Source organism: Bicyclus anynana, chromosome 9 (genome assembly GCF_947172395.1).
Source record: "Bicyclus anynana chromosome 9, ilBicAnyn1.1, whole genome shotgun sequence".
Classification (NCBI taxonomy): Eukaryota; Metazoa; Arthropoda; class Insecta; order Lepidoptera; family Nymphalidae; genus Bicyclus; species Bicyclus anynana.
The window spans coordinates 12,275,273-12,297,843 of NC_069091.1; the positions used below are offsets into that span (position 1 = coordinate 12,275,273).

The 22,571-nt window shown below is 34.7% G+C and overlaps 2 protein-coding genes across 9 annotated transcripts; one reads left to right on the forward strand and one right to left on the reverse strand.

Annotated features, from left to right (window-relative positions):
• Positions 1-168: 168 nt before the first annotated feature.
• Positions 169-9,794, reverse strand: LOC112044808 (ATP-dependent RNA helicase me31b). Of its 2 annotated transcripts, none has more exons than XM_024080775.2 (8): positions 9,655-9,794; positions 8,994-9,216; positions 8,836-8,920; positions 8,544-8,750; positions 8,076-8,247; positions 6,176-6,326; positions 4,648-4,843; positions 169-3,146 (listed from the first exon to the last, which is right to left on the reverse strand). In XM_024080775.2, exons 2-8 carry the CDS (start codon positions 9,053-9,055, stop codon positions 2,697-2,699), a joined length of 1,323 nt encoding a protein of 440 aa, XP_023936543.1. In that variant the 5' UTR covers positions 9,056-9,216; positions 9,655-9,794; the 3' UTR covers positions 169-2,696. The 2 variants fall into 2 exon arrangements, with proteins under 2 accessions (XP_023936543.1, XP_052739675.1); XM_052883715.1 differs by lacking the exon at positions 9,655-9,794 and adding an exon at positions 9,392-9,503.
• Positions 9,795-11,901: 2,107 nt separating this feature from the next.
• LOC112044762 (WW domain-binding protein 4) lies at positions 11,902-21,385 on the forward strand. Of its 7 annotated transcripts, XM_052883721.1 has the most exons (8): positions 11,902-12,018; positions 17,082-17,259; positions 17,740-17,812; positions 19,021-19,212; positions 19,316-19,454; positions 19,930-20,029; positions 20,464-20,634; positions 21,140-21,385. In XM_052883721.1, coding segments are annotated over exons 2-8 (873 nt in total). In that variant the 5' UTR covers positions 11,902-12,018; positions 17,082-17,257; the 3' UTR covers positions 21,336-21,385. The 7 variants fall into 7 exon arrangements, 6 of the variants coding, with proteins under 6 accessions (XP_052739681.1, XP_052739676.1, XP_052739677.1 ...); XM_024080717.2 differs by lacking the exons at positions 11,902-12,018; positions 17,082-17,259 and adding an exon at positions 17,285-17,619; XM_052883716.1 differs by lacking the exons at positions 17,740-17,812; positions 19,021-19,212; positions 19,316-19,454; ... (1 more) ...; positions 20,464-20,634; positions 21,140-21,385 and adding an exon at positions 16,836-16,884 and having other exon boundaries at positions 11,924-16,397; positions 17,082-17,225.
• The last annotated feature ends 1,186 nt before the right edge of the window (positions 21,386-22,571 follow it).

Sequence of the window (22,571 nt, forward strand, 5' to 3'; positions counted from 1 at the left end):
ATTCTGACACTCAAGCTCAGCAGTGAGCCGAATATGGGTTGATAATGATGATACAAAAGCTGATTAAAAAGTTGACGTAGACAAAACAAAATGAGGTCTTGACTTGATGGCATCTCGATGCAGTGATTGGTTTTATTTGAGGTAGGTTTAGAAATAATAATGAAAATATTTGTGTGAAGAGTTTATTCTTGGCCCATTTTTCAACAAGAATATATTTTTTTCATACAGAAAGAGAACAAAATATTATACATAATATCGACTATTTGTCATATATTTTATCTATTTTTAGCACATCTTTTTTGGTCTCACTACAAAATAAATATATTCATTAAAAAACTTCTACTATCACAAATCATTTTATATCATTTTTGGTCTCTAGAACCTAAGTATTGTTAGTGATACATAACAAATCACAATTAAATTTGACCACCAGGTACTTACATTGTGTATAATTAACGAAAGAAGACGCGAACAACGAAAGATATAACCTACTCCACAAAACAAGAACATTCAATCCTTTCTAACACCTGTAGGTGTAGGTAGTTAGTACAAAACTGTTTATGTGGGTACTAATTAGGGTTGCCAACCTTACTATAATATATAGTATTGTACTATATTTCGGGTCTGCGTACTGTTGAAGAAATATATAGCACGCAAAAATAGTGTATTTACAAAACTGATATCTAACAAACAAAATTAAAAAAAAAAAATTAAAAATTTTGATGAACATTAGTTTTCAACTGATACAATAGCGTCTAGGCTATTCGAACTTGTCTATCTTACTGAGTTCCAAACACTAAACAAACAAAATTTTAAAATTAGATGTGAAAAGCATGACACTTATTTCAGACAAATAAATTTTGAAAAATGCAACAAGAGTAAATAAATGTTGTTTTTTTAAAAATAAATGTTGATTTGTTGCTTATTTCTTGATATATTTATTTAAGTGTACTTACTATAATTTTTAAAGCTAAATCTGAAAAATACTATATTTTTCTGAAAAAATGTTGGCAACCCTAGTACTAATTTGCTCCTGCTAAACCTTCATGCATCCATATAGTACAGAAGTTACAATAAAATAGTTCAATAAATTACAACTCACTCATTGATGTGCCGAATAGTAAAATATACAAAAAAAAAGATAATTTATGTGTATAATATAGCATGATTTCTTGAATCTATTACATTTTTACAAAAATATCAATGATATGCTGACTAATTAATTACGCCTGGTTAAAGATGTGATGGTAAAAATAATGGCCCATTTCTTATCCAAAGTTGATTGATTTTCATTCACTACAGTCCAAATAACTTTGCACATTGAAATATTAATGTCCTGTTAAAGGAAATCTTTTACAACCATGTCACAATTCACACCAATTTTACTTCATTTAGATCTAAAAGCTATTCGGAAGACGAAATTATTAAACATTTTCATCCATTTGCCATTTGCACACATTTTACCAGGCACGTGCACAAAATATATCACAGACAGGATATTTGAACAATGTTGAATTGTTTCACTAAAAATTACAATTTTCAACATGAATATTGTAAGTGCTTGGAAACATCGCTTAAAAACTAAATTTTATTCAAATTGTGATGTTGACTGAGACCAATTCACATAACTCTTCACGAGACATCCCAAAGATTTAGATCCCCAAGAGCTGTTTAACATTAAATTGAACACAAACACTCTTACCTACAATGCCCCTAAGCAGAGCAATGCTCACAATGCAAGCCTGACAATATGATTCCATTGCTCCACTTCGTTAATTAGTCACACTTCTTTTGCCTTCTGTTTTGCAATTTCAAAATTCTAAGGTTGCCCTTTTGCAACTTCCATTTCATCATTAATATTCAAAAAGGAATGACAAATGGTCTTTCACATCTGAACAACCCACCATCTTAGTGACACAAATTTAATTTTCATTAAATTTATTCTTATACACATACTGTGACTTGTTCCGCTTCAACAAAATAAAAAACAACTGTAAAATCAGGTTAACACAATATTTGACTCTACATGAGAAATATCAAGAGGTCAATATAATATATATTTTTTTTTTAATTTGATAAGACCTACTAATTGGAAACTTGAGTTGCTATTTGCATTGCTTTAACCTGATTTTAATATAGGATATAGGACGGCTTGATATTAAATTGACATTGTTTCAAGCGGACAGAAACAACACCATTGATGCTGATTTATCAAAATAAACAATTTCTTTTTTCATGTTCATCTCGAGCTAGACTTTTTGCCTACCCATACACAGACTAATATCATATTAAGTTTTGTGTAAAATTAATCCAGCGCTAGCCCAAGCATAAGTATGGGTAGGGTACGCAAAGATGCACATTTTGAAAAGTCTACCACAATTTATGTTAAGATAACTGACAAATTTAGATAGACTCTCACAAGTAGGATACTCAGATAAATATTTTACTTTTTAACAATCTTAGGAAACCGCGCACAGAATCCAATATGGACAAAGAACGCAAGGTACTTTTCGCAAGAAGTCCCGATGTTTATTATATACACTTTAAAAAAATTAACCCTCTCAAGGTTCAAGTCTTACACCACAATAAACTATATACACGCACATTTTGTTACAATAAATTCATTACACTTTTTACAAATAAGTTTTTGTTTTTGTGTTACTACCATCCTATTGCCGTTCACCAGTGAGCGGCGGTTACTTGTCGCCGTCGTCGTCGTCCGCGCGCGACACGTACAGCGCGGGGTCGATGACCTTCGGGATGGGCTTGATCTCGGTGCCCAGCTCCTGCTCGATGCGGTGCAGCGCGAACCGGTCCTCGTACGTGATCAGGTTGATGGCGATACCGAGGTGACCGAAGCGGCCCGAGCGGCCGATGCGGTGCAGGTAAGTCTCCGCCATGCGCGGGAAGTCGAAGTTGATGACCACGTTGACGGCCTGCACGTCGATACCGCGCGTGAACAGATCCGAGCACACGAGGTTGCGGCACAGGCCGGCGCGGAAGTCGTGGAACACGCGGTTGCGGTGCGCCTGCGCCATGCGCGCGTGGATGTAGTAGCAGCAGTAGCCCAGCTCCGTTATCTTCTTGGCCAGGAGCTCCACCCTTTGGGTCGAGTTGCAGAATATTATGGACTGATTGATTTGCAACTGGAACAAAATCATCATCATTAACAACCCATATATGCACCATGCACCTCCAAAAAAGTAATATTAACAATAAATACAAATAAAGTTGGGTTTGGTTTTCTAAAATATTATGGCACATCAAGACAAACTAAAACTATAGCTTATGCGAATTAACTTAACAACTGGCTTGAGTGACATTAGTTTATAGTATTGAGTGCAAAAAGTTTTGATTTATTAGTATTCACTCAAAATTTTGGTTTCGCCCATGCTATTTCTGCTATGCAGTGGTGATTGTTATGCTAATGCTATTTAGAGGGTCAAGTTTTGAGCCCAGTGTCAAGTTAATTTACACTAGTTATAGTTTGTCTTAAATGTACAAATTCAAAATTAATTAATTGTATAATTTACAAACACTTATGAAACATCAAGTTTGTTAGTAGTGGCACTACTACTAGGAAGACAGGCGTCGAGAAGACAATTTATTTATTAGCTGTTTACATTTTCATTTTAAATATTCAGAGAAATATATAAATTATGGATTTGGTCAACTTGGAACTGATACAATTTTCATTTATGCTATAATAATATATTCATGATATTGAGAGTTTATTTTGAAGTTGACAAAGGAATACGGCCTTCATAGATCCTTTTTAAAGCTACACTCTGATTTATTTATGTAGGACAAGCTATTTTTATCAGTCCATTATAAAGAATCACAAACACAGATAATATTCAGTGTATTGTTAAGTTTGTAGGGTTATCAAAAATGTCAAAAAGTGTACAAATATAACAATTTATATCTTATCATACAGGAAGATAATATGCACTCATAATTCTTTTATTTTTATTTCATAACTGTTTTGAGTGACATTATAATATATGACAAGCACTTGGTGTTTAATGGTAGTCGTCTACAGTATAGGATGCATCGCATCAAACAGATTGCAGTATTCTATGTCTTTGAATAAAAAGTTGTACAAGTGCAATCTACTGATCCGCATCGTATGGATCGCATCAGATTTTATGGACCGTAAAATTAAAAATCCGTTTGATGCGAGACGTAAGATACGTACGATGCGGTTATGTGCACGCCTACGTTTATATGCATGAATACACAAATTTTATAATATTACAAATTAAATAATTAAGAAGCTTAGTTCCTTAAAAAGGATGTCAAAATATTGAAGCCGTAACTACAAGTTATGCTCGGACGCCCTCGACTTCGTCCGCCTTTAGACCACCTTAATCCGGGTCTGTCACGAAATCCGTTCTAACAGATGTTTAGTAACTATAATTCACATGCCAAATGGCAATGCCCACCGGCCCATACAACCGTCCAGGGAACCCAGGTATACCTCCGTATAAAAGTATATGAAGATGATAATGTAATGTATAAATAAAGATCTGGTTAAATAATTGGCTTAATAAACTTGGAGAAGCTCTTTACTTGAAAATGTGAATATCGAAATAATTTATACCCTCACAGGATCAATCTATCTAATGAATGTAAATATCTGCTTACCTTTGAAAAGAGTGTATTTAGACAGTGCACTTTTTGTCTTTCCTGCACAAATGCATAGTACTGTGTCACTCCCTTCAGTGTGAGCTCCTCCATGAGATTAATCTCGTACGGCTCTCTTAAATGTTTCTCCATGAACTGTTTCACACTCAATGGGAAGGTTGCTGAGAAGAGAAGAATCTGACGTTCTTTTGGTAGTCTGAAATTAAATATTTCAAATCAAAACAACTTGTATGTATTTTTACATGACACAAAATAAATATAAGTCAAATTGTTGTTGCTAAAAAGAACATCACACATGTTTATTTAGTTTCAAGTTTACTCTCAAAGCTGACGATGTGGACAGTGATAATGTAGAAACATGTTGGTGAAGCAATTTACCCACTACAGGGCTAAGACTCCTTATATGATAGAATATAGAGCTTTGACGCTCCAAATCAGGGTGACAATTGAATTTCTAATAATCACTATCATAAATAATCATGTTAATGATTGTATGATGACTGGGATCAACAGATTAACATGTTTTCTGAATCACAGGGGTGTGACCACAGAATATAGAAATCTCTGGAATTCGCTTGTCATTTTCAGTTTTAAACACTGGGCGCGTGTGGTAAACGGACATGATTATAGTGTAAAAATATATATGTATAGACACACTAACAAACTCTACATATTTAGAAATTATGATATTGACTGAAAATAAGAAATAATATCAACTTCAGAAAGTGAAATTGTAATAATCCACAAACTACGAATTTTTTTTATGGCACTGTTTGAATCAGAAAAAAAAACTGCTTCAAATGGTCTGGGTCACGTTGAATACTTATAAAATCAACATTAAAAAAAATAGGTTTTAACTTAAACACCTGCATCCAAAAAGGTTGTACTCGTAAGTTACAAGAAAAGAGAGATAAATTTCATTAATTTACAAGATAAGAGTTAGATAGTTCAAGTATTTCCGCTTACAATGTTTTTTGTTTTCCTGAAAAAAAAAATGCCTTTGAACCAACTCCATACAATTATAGTGCAATTACAGCGAATTCTTTAACATTCTGTAAAAATAGTTCAAAATGTTGTAGTCAACAAAATTTTCACAAATAACAGTCAGAATGACATTACAGTGTTACTGATATTTAGAAAAAAACAACAGGTTTAATATCCAAAAATTGTGAGTATAAGTTACCAAAAATGCATGATAATAAGGTTTTTTGAAATAAACTGAAAACGTTTTTTGGCTCTGGTGAACACTTTCGTTTTTGTGGATGACTAACAATAATTAAACTAAAAATAATTTGAAAAAATAACTTAACTGGATTAATTTTGAGTTTGAAAGTTGTTTTTTCTTTACTTATTATATTACATTATAAAATGAAATCTTTATACCTGTGTTAATAATATATTTCATTCTCGAAAAAAATTCCATTTGTTCACCTCTACCAAGTTCAAGTAAGATATTTTGGAGATTAATAACATAAATGTAAATGTTTCATATATTGGCACAGAGTAGAAATACATATTAATGCATTACCGTGATATCACAGTATCCAGCATGCCCTTGAAGTCCTGAGAAAGAAGTTTGTCTGCTTCATCGAGGACCAGCATCCGGCACTGGTCCATCTTTGCTACTTGTTTATCCATGAGATCAATTATACGCCCAGGTGTGGCAATTATAACTTGGACTGAAACAAGTCATTGACAATATAAACTATATATATTTTTAATTTTGACTAATATTCCCTTTTCCTCTCCAATCAAAAGACTGGGCTAGAAATGGGTACCAATGGCAAGTATAAAAACCATTAGCTTGCAGTGTACCATTTTTTTTCCAGATAACAAATAATTTATTAATTTATTTATTTATTTTTTATTTATTTTTGTAGGTCACATCTAATTTTCCTTTTTTTACAATAAAAAATAACAATTTAAGTATTGCAAAATGTTTTTGATCAGTTGAGGATTAACATCTATAGATATTTGTAAACATACAACAAAATCTCTAGCAAATCAGCACAAGAGGCTAGTTGACACTTTTTTTTAAGGTTAAAATATTTAAATTGTTCATTGTCCTTCTTGACTAGATTGTAAAAAAATTATAATATTATTTTGCGACTTGAATACTTCCCTGCAAATTTCCAGTCACATGACTTACACAGTTGAATGGTTAATGTTAAATTGAGCTTTTTATTAAACATCAGAAAACACTGTCTGCTGTCTATGGTCTATACTGTATAGGTTATCTGTGTACCAAACTGTCAAGCAAATTTTGTTTACCAGTTTTTGCCACAAAATAGCCGAAATTGTTTAGAATTAGAACTAGAATAGTTTAGTTGGTGTTTAGAAAAATTGAGAAAACACAATTTTCACTATTTCTGATTAAAATTGGTATTTTGGACCCTTGTTACATATACTATATGAACAAGAATCAGAAATGAACATCCTGTATATTAAATTTGACGAGTCAACTTGCCTACTGTTATACTAAACATGTTAAAAACAAAACCATTTTATTACTAGAAGACCCCTACAACTTAGCATCATCCACAATTTTTTTTTTTTTTTAAATCATGGAACATCTTACAAAATTTTACAAATTATTTAATAAACCATCCTCATGACAATGTATCTACATGTTAATCTGTTCAGTAGTTTCAAGTTTATTGTGAACAGACAGACAATAGTGGTGATGGACTTGATTTTATAAAATATTATTAAGAATAGATTATTAAATCTAAGAGCAATTAGAGAATACACTAAATAAATATATTTGATATTTTATATATTATAGCAATAAATATAACTAGACTACAGCCTTTCTCGATGAGTACTGTTTACCAACAAACAAATTAAAAATGAGGGTATAAATAAATCAGGTCATTTCACACCTAATAATAATTATAATTAACTTGTTCTTAAAATAATGAAAATAAATTGTTCTAAGCTTGAACAATTAAATATGGTTAATATATTTTATATAACAATGACATGCATTTTCTACCTTCATTTGTAATGTCTTTGTTGGTAAGAATCTATACTAATATTATAAAGCTGAAGAGTTTGTTTGTTTGTTTGTTTGTTTGTTTGATTGAACGCGCTAATCTCAGGAAATACTGGTCCGATTTGAAAAATTCTTTCAGTGTTAGATAGCCCATTTATCGCGAAAGACTATAGGCTATATATTATCCCCGTATTCCTTCGGGAACGGGAACCACGCGAGTGAAACCGCGCGGCGTCAGCTAGTCATCAAGAAAGGCTGTAGTAAAGTTTAAAAATGATAAAAGAAACAAAACAAACTACATAATATGTTTAAATTATGCATCAAAATGTACTGTTTTTAAAAGCCAAAATAAAATCATTAAGAGCAACAGTATTTGCTTAAAATATGCACTCCCAGTATTACCAAACAGAAAGTTTACTTTCGCCAAACTTACCATTTTGGTAAATACGCATTATGTCATCTCGCAAATTTGTGCCTCCCGTGGTGACCATAACACGAATGTCAGTGTGCTTGGCAAGCTCGATGCATATTTGTGATGTTTGTAACGCTAACTCTCTAGTCGGTACCACAATTAAAGCTTGTATAACATCTTTTTTAGGGTCAACCTGAAAAAAATATATACTTGAATGAGATGTTCTTATTTATCTATAACTAGCAAAAATATGTTATCTTTCAGAATTGGTTTTATCACTTATCAGCAAGTGAAGGGGAATCCAAACAATATCATCATATTTAAGTTTAATTTTATTATATTCAAAATGCACACACAACATGCAAATTAAATTATGTACATAAATTTAGCCACATTGATTCTAACACTTTTAGATATAGAAAACATGAATATCTGAACATTATTACTATAATTTGGATTCATAATTTATCAATCAGGTTTCAAAGTTACCTGTTCTAAAACTGGAATACAATAAGCGCCTGTCTTGCCAGTTCCATTCTTGGCTCTTGCTAATACATCTTTACCACTAAGTGCAATAGGAATAGAAGCCTCCTGAATAGGGGATGGCTTTTCCCACCCCTTTTCAAAAATTCCCATTAATATTTCTCTCTTCAGACAAAACTCTTCAAACTCATTACCTCTTGTATCTGTGACATCCTGAAAATAAAAATATTTCAACAATGAATATTGTGGGATGACCATATTAAACAAAGTATTTGCATGCAGGCTTTTAGACACTTACACTGGTTTTGATTCTTCTGTCTTTGGGGGGTAGTTTTAATTTCGCTTTCCACCCAATGTCGTCTACAGTTTTATCATTTACATCTCTGAAAGGTGACAATTACGATTAAGAGAAAGTCGATACCCAACAACAAAGGAAACGGTAAAACACAAACTTACCCTTTTTGATTGCTCATGTTTCCGACGTGATTACTTGAACTAATTCTATTTTCGGTCATCATTTTTGCCAAATATGCCCACTAGGGGTGACTAAAATTAGAAACTTATCACAAGTATTTATTTTATTGAAGTCCAACACTAAACAAATTTCACATTAAAAGTCACTTTTAAATACATATGCTACGCTAAAGTTTATCACGTCCACCAACTTAGCAGGGAATATCTGAAACAAAATCACAAAGAGCAGTTCAGTAATTTAATCAATTCCCAATGAAATGTATAATTGTATACTCGAAGCAGATTACGAGACGCGTCAACAAGCAATACATAGCTACTACTGTTTATAGATATATACTATGAAACTAGATAGGAAAAGAACTAAAATCTTAGTTGTTTACTGTAACTAAAAATCCCGCCGCTTAGTTTAGGCCACATATTTTGAATATTATGCGTATAGCTGCCAAATAAACGATCGATTAACATGATTAAGAAAGATAAAATTTACAAACGAATTTCTATTTTTAATATGGCCGACCTACAGTGTATTTGAATAAAGACTATTTACAATGCATAGAATTAAAGTTACAAGTACATAAACATTCTAGTAGTTATTAATTAATTATTTAATTGATATTTTAGCAAAAATAAACAGGAAATTCACCTTGATAAAACTTTAAAAAAGACGACGACACTCGATACTCGAAGGCGACATCACAAAAGTAAGCAGAAGTGTTGCCAGTTTTCAATGTAGTTTTCAGTTCATAATCCTAAATAATAATATCATTTAATCATGATAAAAAGTAATAACGTAAAACTATCTTTTATTATAGTGCTTAAATATACTTTGCTATTAATTTAATTATATATAAGTAGCTACACTTATAAAATATAAAATTAAGAACAGCATTTCGTTTTTGATTCAGTAAGGATTGATTATGAAATATCGATTAACAAAACATCGATGTTTTTGAAGTAAACAAGCAAGGCATTGAGAGTTTAGATAAAGTTTTACTTCAGTTGTGTAGTAAAAGCATAGTCTCTTTTTTCAAATCAAACAGTCAACACAACATTATTAGTTTAATTTGTAAATAATTAACAAAATTAAGAAACCTCATCAATCGCAGCTTTCGACCATTATTAACAGGACCGGTCTCGCTTACCGTTTCCCCTCTGGCAAAGATAAAAAATCTTCGACCATTAATATCAGGACCTGCCTCATTAACCGTTACAACTCTGGCAAAGATCAAAAATTGATGTTCTAACGCGTACAAAAAAACTGTTGCAATAGAATCGATGTTTCATTGTTGTAATCGTTTTCGTTTTCGTCATGTAAAGACCTTCCTAAAATGCAGGTTTGTGAAAGGCATGAAAAACGGCCAAAAACTTGTAGTTCAGTAAAAGATGGATTAATGTTTAATTTGTAAGTATTTCTACCATAATTTTATAAAATTTGTAATAAAAACTATTTCTAAAAAGAATCGATTCTTTTGACGGAACATCAAAAAATCGATCAAGTAATCGAATATTCTATGTATATGTTCTGTGGAGTGTGGATAGTAAAGATAAGCGATGTGCTTGTTCGTTTATGTAAAAATTACGCGTTGTCTTAGACCATTAATAACTGGACGTGGTTCGTTAACCGTTACCCCTCTGGCAAAGATCAAAAATCTATGATATAATGCGTTTATAAAAACTGTTGCTACAGAATCGATGTTTCATTGTTGTAATCGTTTTCGTCGTGTAAGGAGCTCCCTAAAAATGCCGGTTTGTGTTAATTTGAAAGTATTTAAACCTTAATTTTATCAAATTTTTAATAAAAACAATTTATAAAAAGAATCGATTCTTTTGACGAAACAGCCAAACATCGATCAGTAATCGAATAGAATATTCGATTACTGATTTAATCTGTGGATAGTCTAAGCAATGTCACAGTAAATATGCAAGCAGTAGTTTGACTTCATACTAGAGGTCGAAACGCGAGCCATACCTCAATTTCAATTTCAACTTACTAGTAAATAGATTTTATTAATTAGAAATAAGACTAGCTCACTAACATACTAAACTTAAAACAGATACACTAACAATATACTAACATAGAAAAAAAAAATTAAAACTGTTACTCTTATTAATTGAAAAACTTGTTTAATGTAATAATGTAAGGAATAATAAAGGCTTTGAAATTGAGAAAAACATAAGGGATTATAGGGCTAACATAATCTACGGAACCCTACACTGCGCGTGGCCCGACACGCACTTGACCGGTTTTTTAATATTTGGTCACGTAGTGTGGAGGTAATACCTAGATGGCAACACCAAAATAAACATATGAATACGACCTATCCTTCAAGGTCATTGATTAGTATCAGCCTTATTTAAATCTACCAATCAAAAAACAACACGCATTTTATTGATCACTTCCTATTTTATTACAATTTACAAAATATTTTATTTGTTTACATAAAAAAAGTATATTTTAAATATAAATATAAATCACAAAACTAAATGGAAATACAAAGTTGGCAAATGTAATTAAAATGCTGGAGCCAGGCAGCCCTATCACATGTTTACGTACCGCGCGCTGTAAGTATTTATTTCAAAAATATGGCCGAGTATACTGCTTGTATATATTTTTACTGTGCACAATGTGTTTGTTTGTGTGTGTAAAAATTACGCGTGTGTGTATTGCGAGTCAAATTTATAGTTGTCTGTAGTGTATGGACACAGAATATACTTAATGGTGTTAAATGTTTTCTATGTGTGAGTTTACCTCGTCCCCCTCAAAAAATTACAGACTTTTTGTTGGTGAATTTGGGTGCGAACCACGTCCAGTTATTAATGGTCTAAGCGCGTTGTATCCGTAAGTTTTATTTTATCTATGGTTTCATTGGTTGACATCTGACAGTGACACTGACAACTTAACAATAACAAGTGACATAAACAGCGTTTTTTCCGCTCGTTGACTAGTTGGCGAACACACGTGTTTTTGTTGTTGTTTGCTTGTAGTTGAGACCTGGTGGAGGTATTGGTGAGTTGTTTGTGTGTATTGTATTAACACTCGTACAGATTTTGGGGTGACCGATTTTGGGATGGAGGCGGAATCGCCGGGGGACACCCCGGATGCAATGGATACGTCAGTGACCCAAGAGAGAAGTAGGAAAAGAAATGCTGAACCGATAAATCAAAATACAACCACAAAGCGAGTTATCACTAGCTCAGATAATGAAGCTGCATCGACTGAGAACGTGTACACTCACCCTTCCCTCACTATTCTAGACAGAACGTATGGTCCCAACGACTTGGGTCCGTTCATTGTCCACATCACACGAATCGAACCTGATCCGGCAGCCGGATTATCTCTAAGACCTATCAAAATTGGACTTCTTCTCACTAAGAACAACATTGAGAACATTGTTCGTGATGGTGTTAAGTCAGTAGGTAGAAATAGAGTTTCAATCGAATTTAAACGAGGTGAGGATGCTAACACATTTCTACAGCATAAATGCCTAAATGGTTGTAAGCTTAAAGCTAGTATCCCCGCTTTCAACGTTACAAGAATGGGTCTCGTCAGAGGCGTTCCTAAGGAGTGGTCCATGGTGGAACTCGTAGAATCTCTGGAATTACCCGAGAACTGTGGTAAAGTCCTCAAGGCGAGGAGACTTAATCGTAAAATAATTAATGAAGGTACTCCATCTTGGGTACCTACTCAATCTGTTGTCCTCACATTTAGTGGCCAAGTTTTGCCAAAACATATATATGCATACTATACATCAATGGTTGTTGAAAAATACCTCTTACCCACAATACAGTGCCACAGCTGCTGTAGATTTGGCCATGTTAAATTACAATGCAGAAGTAAACCCAGATGTTTCAAATGTGGTCAGGAACATTTTGGAGAAAGCTGTCAGTTAACAGGAAATGCTTTGTCCTGTGTTCTGTGCACAGGCAAACATCAGGCTACATATAAAGACTGCCCAGAACACCAACGCCAACGCAGCATTAAAATTATGATGTCAGAAAATAATATATCATATATTGAGGCCGCAAATATAGTTCCCCCAGTGCGCAAAGCTTACTCCTATGCTGACATCTCGGCCACAATGTTCGCCCCAGTGCAGGAGATTCCATTAAATAGACCTCCTGTAATGAACCCCAGCAAATCCTATAGGAAAACTACTTTCTCTTCACCACGCCCCAGACCGCCCCCCTCCAAAGGCTTCAACAAACAAGCTCATAGCGCTATTGTTAATCCCCCCTCATTTTCCTCACCCAATGGAAGTGCTCTGCACAATCAAATTAAGTTTTCCACAGAGGATCTCATAGAAATAGTAACAACCTTAATTAATAACTGTGTGCTGAAACCTCACACAAACATACCGAACAACGTTGCTCAAAAAATAGAAAAATTTACTTCCCACTTTAATGTTCATAATGGCTCAGATAGTCCAATGGAACAGCAGGAGTGTTAAAAATAAAAAAATCGAAATAACCTCACTCATAAAACACCACCATCCCGTCATAGTTGCCCTCTCTGAGACATGGCTGAGGCCTGAGTCTTCTTTCAGAATTCCGGGCTTCGCCTGTCTTCGGGACGACAGACATGATGGACATGGTGGTTGTGCATTACTCATTAAAAAATCCCTAGTATATTCTCAAATTCCCCTGTCTATAAATTCACAAAATATTAACATAGTTGCAGCTCGAATTTTAAATAAAACATTTGTTTCTATCTATATACCTTATCCTAATAACAATATCAAAGATGAATTAGTATCTCTGCTCCTTCAACTCCCTACACCTCTAATCTTATTGGGAGATTTTAACTGCCATCACATCTCTTGGGGCTGCTATTACAGTGACTCTTTTTCTAATGTACTTATTGATATATTTGATAGAATTAATGTGTGTATACTGAACGATGGATCCCCAACTCGCAGGGTTTACCCTGGTCAAGATCCTAGATCAGCTGTAGACTTGTCAGCTTGCCCACCAGATATTGCCATATCAACATCTTGGAAGGTATTACCACACACACATGGAAGTGACCATTTCCCAATTGTAATATCATTAGATCAATATGTAACACCTGTCTTACCCCCTAAACCCCTCTTAAAGTATAGACTCAATAAAGTAGATTGGAAACTGTATGGAAATTCTGTGGAAACCTTTTTGTCAAGACTTGAACCCAGAACCTCTGGAACCTTGCAAAGGTATGATCTGTTTCAGCAAGCTATATTAAGTGCTGCTGAAACTCATTTCCCCCTAAAACAAAACTGCCAAAAGTTTCTGTCTCCGCCCTGGTGGGATTCAGAGTGCACAACAGTAATACAAACAAGAGATGAGTCAGAGACTACATATAACAATAGTATGACTCCAGAAAATTTCATTGCTTTCCAAAAAAACTCTGCCAAATCTAGAAGAACCCTTTCTAAAAAGAAAAAAAATGGTTGGAAAGGCTTTTGTGAGAGTTTGTCTCCTAGATCCCCTTCAGGTCTAGTCTGGAAAAGCATTAAAAGATATAGAGGTTCTAAAAAGATGGATTCCCCCATAACTAATGATCCAGCAATGTGGATACACAAATTTGAATCACAATTAGCCCCGCCATTTGTCCCAGACCTGGCATATTTCCCAACCTCTAACAATTTTAGGAATTCAGACAGACTTGACAAAGAATTTTCATTTGAAGAACTCCAGATAGTATTAGGAGCTGTTCAAGATTCCTCTCCTGGAGAAGATGGAATCCCATACTCGTTTCTAAAAAATTTAACTGTCAATGGCAAACAACATTTACTTGACTTACTAAACAATATATTTATAACGGGAAATATTCCACAATCCTGGAAAACCCAAATTATCATTCCCATTCTGAAGCCAGGTAAGGACCCTGCTGAGCATAACTCCTATCGCCCAATTGCTCTATCATCCACTCTCTGTAAGGTACTAGAACACATGATTAAGAATAGACTAGAATGGTTCGTAGAAAGCCGAGACATGTTGGGAAAGACCCAGTTTGGCTTTCGTAAGAGTAGAAGCACAGCTGACAGTCTAAGTATGCTCGCTACCAATATACATCTTGCCTTCTCAAGAGGGGAATACCTGGTAGGTATCTTTCTGGACATAAGCTCTGCATATGATAGTGTTGATCTTCCTATACTCAGGCGTAAAATGCTTAATCTGAGTATTCCTGCGAGGATTGTACACTTTGTCATGAATTTATTCATGGATAGGTCTATCAAAATTCGTGTTAATGAAGAACTTAGGCCCCCCAGAACTGTGTGGAAAGGCCTTCCTCAGGGATCTGTCCTTAGCCCATTGCTGTACAATATTTACACTAGTGATCTAGAATTAGCAGTTGACAGTTTTTGTAACACACTACAATATGCAGATGACCTGGCTCTATACTCCTCAAGCAATTCAATTAGTGAAATATCCATACAGCTAAACTCTGCCATGCATTACCTGAGTATTTGGCTATCAGAACACGGATTAACTCTCTCTGCGTCTAAAAGTAAAGCAGTAATTTTCACTAGAAAAAGAACAATTCCAGACCTAGAAATAAGGTATGAAGACCAGATCATTCAGATGGACTCCTCAGCTAAGTTTTTGGGCGTTATATTTGATTCAAAGTTAACAGGGTCCCAACACTTCAGTTATATTGCTGAAAAGAGTGAAAAAGGAGTTAACATAATAAGAGCTCTGTCTGGTGTATGGTGGGGTTCTCACCCATACTGCCAGAAGCTTTTATATAATGCACTTATCAGAAGCCATTTTGATTATGGTTCCTTTATATTTGAACCATGTAATAAAGAAGGGCTGGAAAAGCTTAACTTGGTGCAAACAAAGTGTCTTCGCATAATTGTAGGAGCCATGAAATCCTCCCCCAATGCAGCTTTGATGGTAGAGTGTGTTGATCCCCCCTTAGATCTGCGGAGACAATACTTATCAGATCGGTATGTTTCTAAATTGATTCAAGTAAGTTCACACCCCCTATTACCTTATTTAGACTCTCTTTCACATAAGGTTAATATTGACAACTATTGGGTAAATAAGGATCCCCCTAGACTTGTCAGGAGTTATAGGCGATGCAAAGCATTACCTCAACCAATATCTCAATCACCAGCGCCTCCCATTTTTAATTGTAGTTTTGATGCCCTTATCTTCAAGCCTAATGTCTTGTTAGATCTTGGTATATCCAAAAATGACAGAGAAGCTAATAGAAAACTATATCAAGCCTTAGGAGAAAATTGGATGGGATGGACCATAATATTTACTGATGCCTCCAGATTAACTACCAACGGAAATGTAGGCTCAGCCGTGTGGATACCGAAGTACAATGTAGTGCTCTTATTTAAAAATCCTTGTCAGACATCGGTATTCACCGGTGAAGCTATTGCCATTCATGAGGCGGTACAATATGCCAAATCCCATAGCCTAACTAAAATATTGATACTTTCCGATTCAAAAAGTTGTTTGCAGGCTATATCAGGCAACATCTTTAAAAGCAGCAGTAATAGCTCCCAGATAATTATTAACATCAAAGAAGCACTACATTATTGTTGTGTTAATAATTTTGAAATAGCTTTAGCATGGATCCCTGGACATAGTGGGATATCTGGTAATGAGCAAGCAGACTTATGGGCTAAGGAAGCAGTTAAATCTGGACTTCCAACCTATAGTTCCATATATTGTAGTGATATTCTCCCCTTGGCTAAAACCTATTTGTTCAGAATGTGGAGTCGTAGATGGAATGAGCTAACCAAAGGCAAACACTATAGAAACATTCAACCTGACATACCCTGCAAACCCTGGTTTTTCAAATAAAAGAACAACATCCGTTTTATGTAGATTGAGATTAGGACATGTATGTACGCCCGTATTCCTGAATAAAATCAGGGTGAGAGATAACTCGCTTTGTGAATGTGGTATTGACATATATTGGTATTGACGTATATGATATTAAAATATGAATATACACTAACATGGTTCTATATGATGTTCGAGATACATATTTTATGTTAACCCTATAATCTGTAACCATTCCCTATTTTACTAATTAATACCTATTATATGTTGTGTTGTCTTGGTGTTTAGGTCTAACAAGCGGTATATATAAGAGCGGTCTCTACAAGAACTGAAAAGAAAGCGCAACGGAACAAACAACATGATGTCTTTTCCACTACGTTGACATTGGCGGAATTATTGCGAAACAATCGCAGTACAAAGTGCCATAGACAAGAAAGAAGAAGAAGAAGACATAAACAGCAAATATGTAAATTTTCTCCTGATGAGTAAATATCACAATCACAGAGTACTTAATATGTTCTTTGATTTTGATTTTTGATTTCATTTGATCGTTCATCTTCCAGAATTAAGTTTTTCAAGTCCATTTCCCAATCTCTATACAATTGGCTCTTTGATCCCGATTCCCATTATTCCCCTAAGTGATCCACATTGAATATATATTAGAGCTTCATCCTATCCCAAAGAATATCTTACCCAGATTCCAATTTTTACAAATCCACAAAACAGAATTCCTAATGTTGTTATTTGCGTGTTCTAATCATTATCGTATATGAATTATTATAAATTGCTTAGAATTTAACCATCTAATAATCAAATCAAAAAATATGTGAGTTATCAAACTTTCTGTATCCATTATTGTAACGAAACGTGTAAAATGTATAATTGTTACGTTGTTTTTATTTAATTCTATCACTCATAAATATGAATTTTGTTATTTTCAACATAGGACCACTTACTGGAAGTCGCAAGATCGTAAATTTTGTGAATTTTGCAAATGCTGGTTTGCTGACAATAAAGTAGTAAGTATTTCCAACATCGATATACCTGACAATATTAGATAATAGTAATAAATTAGGCTTTGCGCTTTAGTTGTTTTGAGAAAGTGTACCTTGTACACAAGTGGCTGTACACTGGTTTAAAAGGTCTGTAACATCTTTTGTATGTGTAACTTATAATCAACAATTGAATTTGACTTTGTTATCCAACAAAATGAAGATCAAAATGAAAAACTCTACCAGAACTAGATCTCACTTTAAATAATATAATATGTCGTCATCAACCCATATTCGGCTCACTGCTGAGCTCGAGTCTCCTCTCAGAATGAGAGGGGTTAGGCCAATAGTCCACCACGCTGGCCCAATGCGGATTGGCAGACTTCACACACGCAGAGAATTAAGATAATTCTCTGGTATGCAGGTTTCCTCACAATGTTTTCCTACACCGATTGAGCCATGTGATATTTAATTTTTTAAAATGCACACAACTGAAAAGTTGGAGGTGCATGCCCCAGACCGGATTCGAAGCCATAAAAATATGTATGTACCTATATTAGTGAACATTTGCCAAAATAATGTTTGTGCCAATTTAATTCAACATGTCTTATCACTATCACTGTAGTATGTAAGATTCTCCAGTGGTAGGCGTGTTAGATCACAGGGGGCACTAGATGAGACAGGGACCAAATTATGGAGGTCCACTGTAATTAACTTTATTGCTAATACCCTACCTTATCAGCGGATAGACGTCCACTGCTGGACATAGGATTCTTGCATGGACCTCCAAGCACAACGGCCAGCATCCAGCAGCTCCCTCAACCCTCTTGACATCCTGGGTCCACCTAGTGGGGGGTCCACCAACACTGAGCTTTACTGTGCGGGGTCACCATTCCAGTACCTTGGGACCCCAACATCCATGAGCTCTTTGAACTATGTGGCCTACCCATTGCGACTTCAGCTTCGTGACTAGCTGAGTTATGTCAGTGACCTTGGTTTGTCTGCGGATCTCTTCATTTCAGATTCAATCATGCAGATAAACTCCAAGCATAGCTGGCTCCATCGCCTGCTGATTGATTTTGAGCCTTCTAATAAGGCTCATAGTCAATAATACTTACTCTCTACTATTATCACAAACACCTGATAATTATTGTAAATCAATCATTAATAATGTGGAGTTTGGTCATCAGCATTTTATCATAATTATTTACTTACAAAACATATTTGTGTTTCAGTCCATATCTTTCCATGAAAATGGGAAAAGGCACAAGGAAAATGTTAAAAAGCACATATCACAGCTTAGTAAGAAAAGTGCCAAGGACTTCAAAAAACAGGAAAAGATTGAAGACGAGATGAAAAAGATGGAAGCTGCTGCAATGAGTGCTTATTTAAAAGATGTTCGAAACAATGCAGACCTAACTTCTCAAGTAAGAAATACTACAAGTATAATTAGATAGTTAGAAAATCCCCTGAAAGTCATAAATTTACTAAATATATTATTATAATGATATGATTGTGTAACATTTACAGAGTATCAATGAGCTGCTTGGCAATTCTGGAAGTACAAGTAAAGATATTGTAATACCATCTGATGCTAAAGAAACACCTGTTTGGCAAGAGACTAAGAGTGACGATGGGAACATATATTACTGGAATACAGAAACAAATGGTAAACTGACATGATATTTGTATAATCTGACCAGAAACATATATTAGCCATATTTCCATGCAATATGGCAAACAGTCAAAATCTGTTATAACAACATTAAAAGACTACTCATATTCAGTTTGATACCTCGCGCGCACGACTTCATACACGCACAGTCCTTCCCACTGCCCCGCTCGAAAGACTTTTCACCCACGCAGTCCTTTCCCCCCGTCGCCCGCACATCATGGGAGTGTCATCAACAAACTTGCCAAACTTTAATGTTGATACTAACATCGCAACAAATGAGAGATTGTGATCCCCCAGACAAGGCATTTTATGTTTTTGTTCAGGCTATCTACTCAAAATAGATTAGTTATATCTAAGTCTGTTTAAATTATTGTATCAATAAAATAGTAATTAATTAATAACAATAAAAAAATACAAAATTACGTAATGTAATAATTTCATCAGTATTGTTTGTATACTTTGCTTTCAGAGACAACATGGGATCCTCCAGATAATTTTATATCTTTGGCACAACAAGAAGAAAAGAAGTTAAAAGAGAAGGAAGAGCAAAAACGAGAAAAGATGCTAAAGTATAGTACATTTGTTTAAACATTTCCTTTGCATGTCTATCATACTAAAATAAAGCAATAGTTGTGTGTCTGCACAAGCTGTATCTGTCCATACTCCTTCACACTGCAACTACTGAACTGATTTAGCTGAAAACCAAATCCATGGCCCTGGCCTACCCTAATGACCCTGCAATTTACTTAAATGTATTAAAAAAATCTTGATAATTCTACTTTAACAATCAAATCTTTATCAAAAATGTGTTTTTATATCATTTTTAATCCATCTTTAATTTGTCTTCAAAGGAGAAAATAAAGATTGTTTTTGAGTTTTACGACATTGTTTGAAGACTTATTATTTTTAATAAGTAAGAAGTTTTACAGTTTCAGTGCATTTTAAGAAATTCTATCACAGCTATCACGGCTCTTTCAATATTCAATTTCAATATCTTTTTTAGGAAACAGAAACAAAAAGAGGCGATCGACGAAGTAAAAGCTCTGATGGCGCGCGAGAAAATGAGAGAACTGGCCGTGGACAAAGACGAGCCGAAGCCTGTCAAAGCCGATGTGCCGTTTGGACCAGCACCTTGTGTCAGGCCATATGGAACGTGGAAACCTGTTGTTAAAGAGTAAGTATGAGTGAATGTGACCTCAGTAGCCCAGTGGATATGACCTCTGCCTCCGAATCCAGAGGGTGTGGGTTCTAATCCGATCCGGGGCATGCATCTCCAACCGTTGTGTGCATTTTAAGAAATTAAATATCACGTGTTTAAAACGGTAAAGGAAAACATCGCGAGGAAACCTGCATACCAGAGAATTTTCATAATTAATTTTTTAGTGTGTCCTAGCATAGCGAACGAAAGCGCCACAGTACGGGCAATTTTGTTATTTTCATTTTAACACAAAATTACTGAACTGATTTCCATGAAAATTAAATGGGACCAATCTGGAACTCTTTCAAACAAAAAAGAGAAATTTTTCAAAATTGGTTAAGAAAAACTCGTCGCGTCGAATTAAGAACCTCCTCCTTTTTTTCAAAAATCTGGCTATCAAAATTTTTACAAACCTCAGTTAAAAATATTATAAGCTTTGCTAAAAAAAAGCTGAAATATAAAATGGACTTTTTTTTTTCAGACCGGAACAAGATATCGACTTACAGTTGCCTAAATCCGAGAAAGAAACAATTCCGCCCCCAGTTGTAATGGAACCGGAGAAAATTGTGTTCAAAGAAAAACGGGTAGAATCCCTCGGCGACGGGCCCGTGGAGTTCAAGAAGAGGAAATTTAATAATCACAAACGAAATATGAGACAAAAACTAGATGATGATTAAGTTTTAAATATAACATTTATAAGTTTATAATATAATATTTATAAGTTAAACAGTGATTTTATTTAGAAAGGTCTAATTTCTGTTACCATTTTATTTATTACTTACTTATTTAGTGATGTGTGGTTCAAATCAGGACCGCGGGGCTTGCACCTCCAATGAAGAATATTTCAAAATTGGGGGATTTTTTCCTAATGAGAGCATACGCTGCGCTGCGTTAACGGTTAAAGTTTCGCAAAAAAAAAGATGTATTACAGAATTGTTCTCCTTTAAAAGTTCTAAAAAATAATCTGCGACAGTTCCCGCGGGATTTGTGTAAAACTGAAATCCACGCGGACGAAGGCGCGGGCGTCCGCTAGTTACAAATAAAATGGAAGTAAGTTTATCATTATTTATTCGTATTTTTTTTTAAATCTTTACAAGTTAGCCCTTGACTACAATCTCACCTGATGGTAAGTGATGATGCAGTCTAAGATGGAAGCGGGCTAACGGGCCGAAACAGCCTGTACACAGGCTGTTTCGGCTAAACTAAATTAAAATAGATCGACCGATTTCGACGGTACTTTCACTGGCAGATAGCTTATATTTAAGGGATTACGTAACATTTTGCCTATATTTTATCCGCGTATTCCCACAGCAAAGGGGACATCGTTGGAAGACCGCTAGTGGAAAATGAAAAAATACATAAAAAAGTAGGTGTAGGTAATTAATCTTTGATTCTGTAGGCATGAGTATCTACTTACATTAAAATAGTAGGATTAATGGCTCTTCTCTATTACGCAATGTTGTACCGAAGGTGAAGGAAGATGCGCTGTGTTAATTGGTCTCAAGAACACCACTGTTATGGGTGTAGGCAATCATTAGTTGTCATAGCTTAACTTATTGATCTAGGTAGCAGGTAACTTGGTACGTGGCTTATGAAGACAAGACGGAATACTAATTAATTAACTAGGCAAGAATCGATTAAGTAGCTATACTATGGATATGGATATCTATAGTTATGGTATTTAAAATCAACATCATACATATCAGCCGATGGTCGTCCACTTCAGGACTTAGGCCTATTGTAGGAACTTCCAAACACCACGATCTTGAGCCGCCTGCATCCAGCGAATAATGGGAATGGGAATATTGGTCATATTTAAAAGATTTGGCAAATATTCTTTTTAAAATAAATAAATATCTCATTCGTACATACAGGCTAAACAATGTACCTAACTAGCTATGAACCCGGCTGTT

Bases quoted from the DNA above. Each gene is read 5' to 3' on its own strand.
- LOC112044808 (XM_024080775.2), bottom strand. From the start codon at position 9,055: ATGATGACCGAAAATAGAATTAGTTCAAGTAATCACGTCGGAAACATG. The intron at 8,248-8,543 runs GTAACTTTGAAA...TATTTTTTTCAG, and splicing joins GTATTCCAGTTTTAGAACAG to GTTGACCCTAAAAAAGATGT. The intron at 6,327-8,075 runs GTAAGTTTGGCG...GACTTGTTTCAG, and splicing joins AATGCGTATTTACCAAAATG to TCCAAGTTATAATTGCCACA.
- LOC112044762 (XM_052883716.1), top strand. From the start codon at position 13,413: ATGTTCATAATGGCTCAGATAGTCCAATGGAACAGCAGGAGTGTTAAA. The intron at 16,398-16,835 runs GTACAATATGCC...CGTTTTATGTAG, and splicing joins CTATTGCCATTCATGAGGCG to ATTGAGATTAGGACATGTAT.